This window comes from Mandrillus leucophaeus, unplaced genomic scaffold, assembly GCF_000951045.1.
Source record: "Mandrillus leucophaeus isolate KB7577 unplaced genomic scaffold, Mleu.le_1.0 Scaffold129, whole genome shotgun sequence".
Taxonomy (NCBI): Eukaryota; Metazoa; Chordata; class Mammalia; order Primates; family Cercopithecidae; genus Mandrillus; species Mandrillus leucophaeus.
In genome coordinates, this window is record NW_012101243.1 from 2,913,172 (window position 1) to 2,924,251 (window position 11,080).

The 11,080-nt window shown below is 50.1% G+C and overlaps 1 protein-coding gene across 1 annotated transcript in view; it reads right to left on the bottom strand.

The window, feature by feature from the left end:
• Window positions 1-9,792: 9,792 nt before the first annotated feature.
• Window positions 9,793-11,080, bottom strand: part of ASIP (agouti signaling protein) — a 98,536-nt gene continuing 97,248 nt past the window's right edge. Inside the window, exon 4 of the mRNA XM_011972444.1 lies at window positions 9,793-10,146. Coding sequence (XP_011827834.1) covers window positions 9,970-10,146 — 177 coding nt within the window. The 3' untranslated portion in view covers window positions 9,793-9,969. The remainder of the gene's footprint in view (window positions 10,147-11,080) is intronic.

Consider the following 11,080-nt stretch of genomic DNA (forward strand, 5'->3'; position numbering starts at 1 on the left):
GAATTTTGAGCCTTTATTTTATAGACAATCCTCTGCCAACAACGTATGCCATGAATAGGGGATTATAGTCATGCTGATGAAGCATTCATGGGGTTGTCTGCGGTGGAATGACTGCCTGTGGTCCTTAGGCTTGAAAGAATGGGTAAAGTGAAGAGGGTATTCTTGTTTTTGCTTTTTGTTTTTCTTGAGACGGAGTCTCGCTCTGTCACCCAGGCTGGAGTGCAGTGGCACAATCTCGGCTCACTGCAACCTCTGCCTTCCGGATTCACGCCATTCTCCTGCCTCAGCCTCCTGAGTAGCTGGGACTACAGGCACCCGCCACTATGCCTGGCTAAGTTTTTTTGTATTTTTTTTTAGTAGAGATGGGGTTTCACCATGTTAGCCAGGATGATCTCAATCTCCTGACCTCGTGATCCGCCTGCCTCAGCCTCCCAGAGTACTGGGATTACAGACGTGAGCCACTGTGCCTAAACTTTTTTTTTTTTTTTTTGAGATGGAGTCTCACTCTTGTCACCCAGGCTGGAGTGCAGTGGCACTATCTCGGCTCACTGCAACCTCTGCCTCCCGAGTTCAACCTATTCTCCTGCCTCAGCCTCCCAAGTAGCTAGGATTACAGATGCTTATCACCACACCTGGCTAATTTTTGTATTTTAGTACAGACAGGGTTTCACCATGTTGGCCTGGCTGGTCTCGAACTCCTAACCTCGGGTGATCCGCTCACCTCGGCCTCCCAAAGTGCTGGGATTACAGGCATGAGCCACCATGCCCGGCCTTAGGTCTTATTTATTCCTCATAGAGACTTGAATTCCCACGTCTGAGGCTCTGAGAGGACCCACGAGCGTGAGCTGACTTTTGTACGTAGTAGGACTTAGACCAAAATCCAAGCCCTTTCCACACCAGCAAGGTCAGGTTTAGGAAGGGAGCCTGGTTTCAGATTTCCCAACACTAGATCAGGAACTCTGGAACTGTAACCCAGAGGGCTGCCCAGAGCCCTGCCTCAGTTCTACTGGGGTGGCTGCTGGGACGATGACTTCACAGTGGGAAAAAGGAGAGGCTGCTGTTCATCTCAGCCAGAGAGGTTGAGTGCCTTCTGCTGCACAGCTGCTGCCTGTGTGTGCGCATGCTGCCTTCCCTCTACCGTGTCTCCTCCTGGATATGGGAAATGCTGTCAGAATGCTTCCTCCTGCCACATCCCATGTAGCCCCCCACCTCCCTTCCAGGAGTTCTGGTTTCTGTCATCCCAGCCTCTTCCTTTCCTGTTCAGAGGTGTCCTGTCAGTTCCCAGAACCTTTTCTTTTGTTTGAGAAAACACAGCCCCTCTTTTCACATCTGGTCTCAGACTTACCTCTGATTTCAGGTCTGCTAATCTGTCACATGTGTGACACTGACCGGGTACCCACAATGAAAGATGATGTGTCTCCTGCTCCACCCCCAATACTCCCACTCCTGATACCCCTGGGCTGTCTCGATCAAAGCTTCATGGGGAAAGAAGGAATTGGCCAAGGGTCCTGCAGTATCCAGGCCTAGCCCTGGCTGGATTTTTTTCCAGGAAAGAGATGGGAAGATGAGGCCTATGGCGGGTGGAAAGTGGCTGTTTATGGAGCAGTGGCCTGAACTTTGGAAAGAGGAGCGCTGGGTCTGCTGCTGACTCACTGTGTTCCCTGCAGGGACAGAAACACCTACTTCAGATGGCTGTCTTGAGGCTCAAATGATAGAACATTAGTGAGGAGTTTTATGCTGAGTTTTAAGGGCCGTGTCAGACACCAGGTGGTGAGAGGGAGCTGTTTTGAGAGCAAGGAATTTAGGATACTTAGGAAATTAGAAAATTAGAGAAGTCATAGAATCTTGGAACTAAGGGAGAACCTTAAGAGTCCTATAGAGCAGAACCCAGCATTTGTATGTGGAGAAACGGAGGCCCACAGAAGTTGTGACTTATCTGGGTCACTCTGCAGGTCTGGGCGTCCCGCCTGAGTCAATTTCAGGGTTCTTTCCCACACACCAAGCCCCATGCCCACCTCTGTGTAACTGGCTGTGGTGGGAGGGGCCTCCTAGGCTAGAGGTGCTGGGATCCCTTTTGAGTCCAGAAGTAATGAGCTTAGAGGGCCTGGAAGTAGCACGGACTAAAACCCAGGAAAGATCATGGGGACTGTTGATGCCAGTGAGAACTCCAGGAAGCCGATGTCGGGACAGCTCTGCTTTGGGAGTCCAAGGTTCCAGGAAACCCCAGGAATCCAGATTCTCATCCCTGAGACCTACTCAGGAGTAACCCAGGGGACCGAGCTAGGAAACCTGCTTGAGATGGTACAGGCAGCCAGGGGTGCGCAGTGATTCGGGCAGGCTTCGATCAGTTCCACGTTGATTGCTTCCCCAAACTGGCTCCAAGACAGGCAGGTGGCTCAAGTTGGTCTGGACTCAATCCCAGGACTTTAGGACTTTTGCTAGAAATCTGGTGTGCAAGAGCGACTCCAGAATTCACTCTGTGGGCTGCTTGGACTTAGACCCCCGCCCAGGACTAGAGGCTGCTTCTCCCTGGTGGGAGGAGTTACAACCTTCCGAGGGTTCTAAAGACCCCCAGGTGCTGGGTGCTGGGCTTTTCCTGACAACTTCCATAAGTTATTGGTACCTAAATTCACACTGCCTAGCATCGTAATAGTCTGATCAACCCTGCTAAGTGTTCTCATACTTGCCTTATTACCAGGGAGAGAAACAGAGAGGTGGGTGCCTCCCTAGAGTATTCACCCACACTATGTTCTGAATGTCCCTCCTCTGCCTGTCTTTCGTGGGGTCCTGAGCCTGCTTTTCCTACTAACTGCTGACTTGTATTTATTCCCCTAAAGCCTGTTCCGTAACCCAGTGTGGTTCTTAGACTTGAGCAAGCCTCAGAACCACCTGGTGGGCTTATCCCCAGTCCTGATTCTGTAGGTCTGGGGTGAGGCCTTATAATGTACATTTTAACAACTTCCCCAGTGTTGCCCAATGCTGCTGGTGCACACCAAGTATAGAATTTGCCTCTGTGCCTGTTGCACAGTAGGTGGAGGTGGCAACTGTAAAAGAGACCCAGCTATCCTAAAAATGGAGAAAAGGTACTTTCTTCAGTGGGGCTGCCAGGATTGGAAGGAATGTGAGCCTGTAGCTGCTCCTTTGCCCCCACGAAGGCCAGCTTGCCTTAGGATGAAGCCAACACAGGCTGGGTGAGGCAGCTCACACCTGTAATCCCAGCACTTTGGGAGGCCAAGGTGGGCAGATCACCCGAGGTCAGGAGTTTGAGACCAGCCTGACCAACATAATGAAACCTTGTCTCTACTAAAAAAAAAAAAAAAAAATTAGCCAGGCATGGTGGTGCATGCCTGTAATCCCAGCTACTCGGAAGGCTGAGACAGGAAAATCACTTGAACTGGGAGGTGGCAGTTGCAGTGAGCTGAGATCACACACTGCACTCTAGTCTGGGGGACAGAACGAGGCCTCATCTCAAAAAAACGGATGAAGCCAACACAATTGAGAGAGACTGACACATTCCAGAGAATATTGGAGTAGCTGAATCTAGACATGTTTTACACTAACTGGATCTAACCCCTCCCTTTTTAGTGAAATGAGCCCCCCAGAAAGTTACCTTCTTTCCCTAAACCCATCTCAATAGGTTGTTGTCTGACAATTCTGAGTCTTGCTGTAGTGGAGAAGACTTTGAAGACATCATGTTGTAGAAAAACAACAGAGAAAAGAAAATAGAGGGCCTGGTGCGGTGGCTCACGCCTGTAATCCCAGGACTTTGGGAGGCCGAGGCAGGCGAATCACCTGAGGTCAGGAGTTTGAGACCAGCCTGGCCAACATGGTGAAACCCCGTCTCTACTAAAAATACAAAATTAGCCTGGCGTGGTGGCGCATGCCTGTAATCCCAGCTACTTGGGAGGCTGAGGTAGGAGAATCACTTGAACCTGTGAGGCGGAGGTTGCAGTGAGCCAAGATCAAGCCACTGCACTCCAGTCTGGGTGACAGCGAGACTCCGTCTCAAAAAAAAAAAAAAAAGAAAAGAAAATAGAAAACTTGGGCCAAGTCCCCTCCCAGCTGCACCATGAAGGGACTGGATTCGCCCCTAAGACTCTGCCTTGTCCAAGGTCATACAGCAAGCGAGGGGCAGTGCTGGAACAGGAATTTGGACCATCTGACTCTACAAAGTCTCATTTTCTCATCCAGGCTGGAGTACAGTGCCACATTCATGGCTCACTGCAGCCTTGAACTCTCGGGCTCAAGCGATCTCCCGCCTCAGCCTCCCAAATAGCTGAGACTACAGGCGCGTGCCACCACGCCTGGCTAATTTAAAAAATTTTTTGTAGAGGTAGGGGCTCACCATGTTTCCCAGGCTGGTCTCAAACTCCTGGACTCAAGCAATCCTCCTGCCTCGGCCTCCCAAAGTGCTGGAATTACAGGAGTGAGCCACCGTACCCCAGCCCCTCTTGATTCTTTATCAGTGCCCTCTCCTGTACCTCCCAAGGCCTCTTGAGTAAGTACTGACCCAAGAAAAGAAGATGCAGCTGCATGTCTCCAGAAGCTCCACTAGTGAGACTACTCCCTGGGGTGGTGTTGACAAGGTCTCATTAGAGAGCTGGGGAGTCACATGGGGAGTCTGTTGGGTACACCTCTTGGGCTAAGTCTCCTGCAAGGTATTGGCTCTACGCAGGCAGAGTCCCCTCTGCCTGGCTTTCAATGGCCTGGTGCTTAAGGGCCTAGGCTCTGGAATGACATGGGCTGGATCTGAATCGCCATGCTGAGGTGCGAGGTCTATCTAGACACATTTCTTAACCTCTTTGAACCCCAGTTCTCTTATTTACAGTGATACTTAGGTCAAGATGTTAATATGGTAGTCTTGGTGTCATGCCTGGCATGAAGTAGCTGCTCCATAAATAATCACTGTTAGTATGGCATGATGATAACTGCAGACCACACAGGCCTCGAGCAGTGAGCAGCAGCCCAATATTTACTATTGCTCTGGTAGCCTATACAGCCAAAGAGTCCACAAATTCCAAAGAGGAGCTCTGGAAAGTGTGAAAAGCCTCTGGACTCCAACGAAGCTCTTTGCTGGGCTCCCTGGGCAACAAGAAGGCATAATAATTGTCACCATCATCATTCTTACCATTAGAAGGTGCCACCTCCCAGACTCTAAAACTCATACATCCAGCTGGGAGAGCTACTGTTTCTCTGCAGGCAATCGATTAATAGAAACCTCATTTCTGTAGTGAACCAGAAAGCATTTGGCAATTTTAAAGGATTACTGATTAAACAAAAGTCATTCCTTTTCCTCCTTCCTGAATCCAATCCTCCCTCCCAACACACACACCCTCTACTCTTGGTACATGGAAGAAGAAAGAGTAACACATCTCCTCTAGACTCATCTTAAATTGACTACAGATGGTTTGGCTAATTCAGTTCAAAGTACATTCTTTTCTTGCCTATTCTGTTCACTTCACAAATGGGAAGTGGCCCTTGGAGTTAAATTTCTTTCTAAAGTTCCTATTGTATGACTGGGGGTAATTTCTCAACAATGGGCGGTGATGCTAAGATCTGTGGTTGCTCAAAAAGATGGAGGGGCTGGGCTGTGGTGGCTCATGCCTGCTATCCCAGCATTTTGGGAAGCCAAGGCGGGTGGATCATTAGATCACTGTTCTGGGATTACAGGCTATGAGCCACCACACCCAGCCTGAACAAGTCACTTTTGATGCTACCATTTCCACGTTTACAAAGTGAGAAGTAAATCAGTCAGAGTATTTTAGGTGCAAGCAACAGAAACAACTCTAGCTAGCCTGAGAGAAAAAAAAGGTAGAGGGTTAGTCTCCTGGAGAGATTTGGGGACCTCAAAGTAAAGATTATACAACGTGCCTCCAAAAAAGAAAGGGTCACCACAAGGGCAAATGCATGATTAGGGGTTGGGACTTTCATCCCCATCCCCCAACCTCTGGGGAGGACAGAGGGGCTGAAGGTCAAGTTGATCACCAATGGCCAGTGGTTTAATCAATCATGCCTACGTAATGAAGCCTCCATTAAAAACCCAAGAGGACAGGCTTCAGAGAGCTTCCTGATAGCCAGACATGCTGGGGTTCCTAGAAGGTGGCAGGCCCAGGGAGGACACAGAAGCTCTGCACCCCTTCCCATACCTCACCCTATGCATCTCTTCATCTGCAGCCTTTGTAATAGCCTTTATAATAAACCGGTGTGTTTCCCTGAATTCTTTTTGGTTTTTTATTTTTTGAGACACAGCCTGGAATGCAGTGGTATGATCATGACTCACTGCAGCCTTGACCTCCCAGGTTCAAGTGATCCTCCTGCCTCAGCCTCTTGAGTAGCTGGGACTAGAGGCTTGTGCCACCATTCCTGGCTAATTTTATTTTTTATAGAGATGGGGTCTCACTGTTGACCAAGCTAGTCTTGAACTCCTGGGCTTAAGCGATCCTCCCACCTTGGCTTCCCAAAGTACTGGGATTACAGATGTGAGCCACTGCACCTGGCCTTGCTTCCCTGCATTCTGTGAGCCCCTCCAGCAAATTAGTTGAGCCCAAAGAGGGTTGTGGAAACCCCAACTTAAAGCCAGTTGTCAGAAGTTCTAGAGGCTCAGACTTTTGACTGGTGTCTGAAATGAGGGCAGTCTTGGGGACTGAGCCCTCAGACTGTGGGATCTGATGCCATCTCCAAGTAGATAGTGTTGGAATTGAATTGGAGGACACCCAGCTGGTGTCCACTGCAGAACTGATTGTTTGCTTGCTGGTGGGGGTAAATCCCCTCATATTTTGGGGTCACACAAGTCTGTTGGGTGTTGATGACTGTTGTGGTGGTGTGAAAGCAGAGGAAAACATGGTTTGAGAATTTTTTCCTGAACAATGGGACTGTCAGTCAAGGTGGACCACCCTTTCTTGGCCCCACATCAGGTGAATCAGCCTCTCCTGGGAATTATTTTGAATGGTCTAGTGCAAGGACTGAAGAGGTTGGAGCTGACATCCCTGTTGCCGTGCTTGCAAGACATTGTCCACTTGGCTCCTCTAGCACCCCTCAGGGGCTTTTTTTTTTTTTTTTGGAGGCATGTTGTGTAATCTTTCTTTTGAGGTCCCCAAATCTCTCCAGGAGACTAACCCTCTACCTTTTTTTCCTCTCAGGCTAGCTAGAGTTGTTTCTGTTGCTTGCACCTAAAATACTCTGACTGATTTACTTCTCACTTTGTAAACGTGGAAATGGTAGCATCAAAAGTGACTTGTTCAGGCTGGGTGTGGTGGCTCGTGGCTCATATCCTGTAATCCCAGAACTTTGGGAAGCTGAGGTGGGCAGATCATTTGAGGTCAGGATTTTGAGACCAGCCTGGCCAACATAGTGAAACCCTGTCTCTACTAAAAATACAAAAATTAGCCGGTGTGGTGGCACATGCCTGTAATCCCAGCTACTCGGGAGGCTGAGGCAGGAGAATCACTTGAACCTGGGAGGCAGAGGCTGTGGTGAACCCAGATTGCGCCACTACACTACAGCCTGGGTGACAGAGCAAAAAAAAAAAAAAAAAAAAAAAGATTTGTTCAAGGCCACACTATGAGAACTTTGGGCACAAGTTTAAGGCTACGTCCTTCAGGAAGAAATGATCCTCAATCAATGGCCACAAAGGTAGGGTAAATCTTCCTAGGTTAAGTTCACCCTATGTGTGTGAGACAGAAATAGAATGAATAATGGTGTTGGAGATGGCGGTCCCAGATGCTCCTAACAGTCAAACCGTAACTCTGAGTCACAAATGTGAGTTTCAATTCTGGTCATTAGACCAGCAGAGTTTTGAGAGGCCCAGGACCATGCTCTTAGCACTTTAGGCTTGAGGAGGAATTCTGAAAAGGAGAAGGAGGTGGGGCGTGGTGGCTCATACCTGTAATCCCAGCACTTTGGGAGGCTGAGATGGGTGGATCACTTGAGGCCAAGAGTTCAAGAATGGCAAAACCCTGTCTCTACTAAAAATATAAAAATTAGCCGGTTGTGGTGGTGCACGCCTGTAATCCCAGGTACTCACACACGAGTATCTCTTGAATTCTGAAGTCCCAGCTTGAGTCCTGAAGTCCCAGCTACTTGGGAGGCTGAAGTTGGAGGATAGCTTGAGCCTGGGAAGTGGAGGCTCCAGTGAGACAAGATTGCATCACTGCACTCCCACCTGAGTGACAGAGCGAGACTCTGTCTCAAAACAAACAAACAAAGCAAAAACCGGCTGGGCACAGTGGCTCATGTCTGTAATCCCAGCACTCTGGGAGGTTGAGGCAGGAAGATTGCTTGAGGCCAGGAGTTTGAGACCAGCTTGGGCAACATAGCAAGACCCCATCTCTAAAGAAAAACCAAAACTGATAGTCTGAGGGAATGGACCACATATGCTAATAATGGTTCTAACCTCTAACAAGGGACAATAGCCATGGGCCACCGGACCATAAGGAGAGGATCCATATTGGACTTCTTCACCACTATGTCCATAGCACTTGGCACACAGTAGGTGCCCAATACACATTTGCTGAATGAATGAATGGGCTGGTCTTCTATGTGGTTTTCTGGACCCAGCAGCCAAATGGCTTTGTTACTAAGGGACTGAGTCTTTAGCTTTGCATCCTGGCCTCACCCTTGGGGACCAAATGGTGCCTGCTTGCTTAGTGAACAATGTCTGGAAAACAGGAGGAGTGACTGCAATATCTTCCCAATATGACATTTACTCAGCAGCAGCTGTGGTGCAAGGAACAAAAGGTTCTTGCCCTGTAGGACTGCAGCCTAAATGACAGAAAACAAAACAAGCGTCTGGCAGCTTTCCTGTGTGTGGGGGTGTTGTGTGTTTGTTTCTTGTGTTAAGGAACAGAGAGGGAACAGGACACTCACTATCTTGGATTTATAACAAGAATGGGAATGATTATTTCCTTTTTTCTCTCTCTCTTAAACACACGGTTTCACTCTGTTGCCAAGTCTGGAGTGCAGTGGTGTGATCATAGCTCACTGCAGCCTCCAACTCCAGGGCTCATGTGATTCTCCTGTCTTAGCTGCCTGAGTAGGTGGGACTACTGGCGCATGCCACCACACCCAGTTAATTTTTAAAATTTTTTGTACATACCAGCGGCGTGGCAGGGAGTCTCACTATGTTGCCCAGGCTGGTCTTGAACTTCTGGCCTCAAGTGATCCTCCAGCCTCGGCTTTCTTTCTTTCTTTTTAGACAGAGTTCCGCTCTTGTTGCCCAGGCTGGAGTGCAATGGCGTGATCTTGGCTCACTGCAGCCTCTGCTTCCCGGGTTCAAGCGATTCTCCTGCCTCAGCCTCTCGAGCAGCTGAGCTTTAAGGCATGCGCCACTACACTCGGCTAATTTTGTATTTTTAGTAGAGACGGGTTTCCCCATGTTGGTCAGGATGGTCTCGATCTCCAGACCTCAGGTGATCCACCCGCCTCGGCCTCCCAAAGTGCTAGGATTACAGGCGTGGCCTTTCTTTCTTTCTTTCTTTCCGTTTCTTCCCCTGGGGAGAGGGGAGCACCTAGGAGGAAATGTGTTAAGACCTAAAGGCGGTTCCTTTCTGCCTGGCTGGTCTGAATTCCCTGGTTTTGGAGGCAGCCTCGGGTGTTCCCCGGTTTAATGGCAGGGGCGGTAACCTCGTTCCCAACCCCCAGGGCGGGAGCAGCGTTGACTGGGAGTGCAGCTGTGGGGCTGGGACGCCCGGTGTCCTGAGCACCTGGAGAGCAGCGCGTGCGCAGTCCGCTTGACTCCGTGGCGAAGGCATCGAGAACTTTCGGGACCTTTACAGAAACAGCCGCACACCTTCAAGCAGCCTATATATATTGTATTTCGAGTTTAGCCCAAGCCAGGTCTCCCTGAACTCCCACCTCCTGCAACCTCCGCCCGCCCCCAGTCCTGGGAAGCCGCCCTGTTAGAGATCACCCGCCCGAAAAGCGCCCCGCGTCCCCAAAGCCCTGCCCGCCCGCGGCCGGGAGAGGGCGCGCTCAGCAGTTGAGGCTGAGCACGCGGCAGGAGCAGGCACTGCGGAAGAAGCGGCACTGGCAGGAGGCGCACGGGTCGCAACAGGCGGGTGCGGGCGGCTTGCAGCTGTCGCGGGTGGCCACGCAGGGCGCAGAGAGCGGGGTCCGGGGCCGCGCCACTTTCTTCATCGAAGCCTCCTTCTGCGTGGGAAACGCCGGGGCTTTATGAGCCAGCCACGCCAGCCCCTCGCGTCCTCACCTGTGCCTGGGAGCTCCTCGGGCTAGGGAGGTCCCGGACCAGAGGTTTCCCCGCCCGATTGCCCACCGCCCACCGCCCGCTCCCCCAGTCTGATTCCTTCACCTCCATCCCCATCCAGACTGACCTGGCTCTTGGCTGGCCCTGGCCCTCTTCTCCCTACTTTTTGTTTTGTTTTGTTTTTTAGACAGAGTTTCACTCTGTCACCCAGGCTGGACTGCAGTGGCGCGATCTCGGCTCACTGTTCCTGGGTTCAGGCGATTCTGCCACTTCAGCCTCCCAAGTAGCTGGGACCACTGGGACCACATGTGTGCGCCACCACGCTTGGCTAATTTTATTTTTATTTTCATTTTCTTATTTTTTATAGACAGGTCTCACTTATTGCCCAGGTTGGTCTCAAACTCCTGGGCTCAAGGGATCTGCCTGCCTCGGCCTCCCAAAGTGCTGGGATTACATTACAGGCGTGAGCCACCGTGCCCGGTCTAAGTAGTCTCTCTTTTAACTTAAAAGGAAACAAGAACTTTCTTTTGGCCTTTGAGATTTGGCCCTTGCCTGCCTCTCCAACCCGTGTTAACTTTGCTGCCCCACTGTGCACCGAGTGCAGCAGGTGAGTTCCTGCTGCGGGAACCCAGCAGGAGCTGTCTTGGACACTGCTGTCATAGCTTGTTGCTTCCTTTCCTGGGAAGGAAATAGCCGTTGGGTTTTGTACCTTCGATACAGGTAGCCAGTGGTCATATGTGGCTACTGAGTACGTGAAATGTGTTTAGTGCGACCTAGAAACTGAATTTTCAAATTTAATTTTAATTAATTGAAATGTAAAATGTAAAACTGAAGCAATATAAAAATATTTTTCCCCTTAAACACAACTTTTTAGTTAGA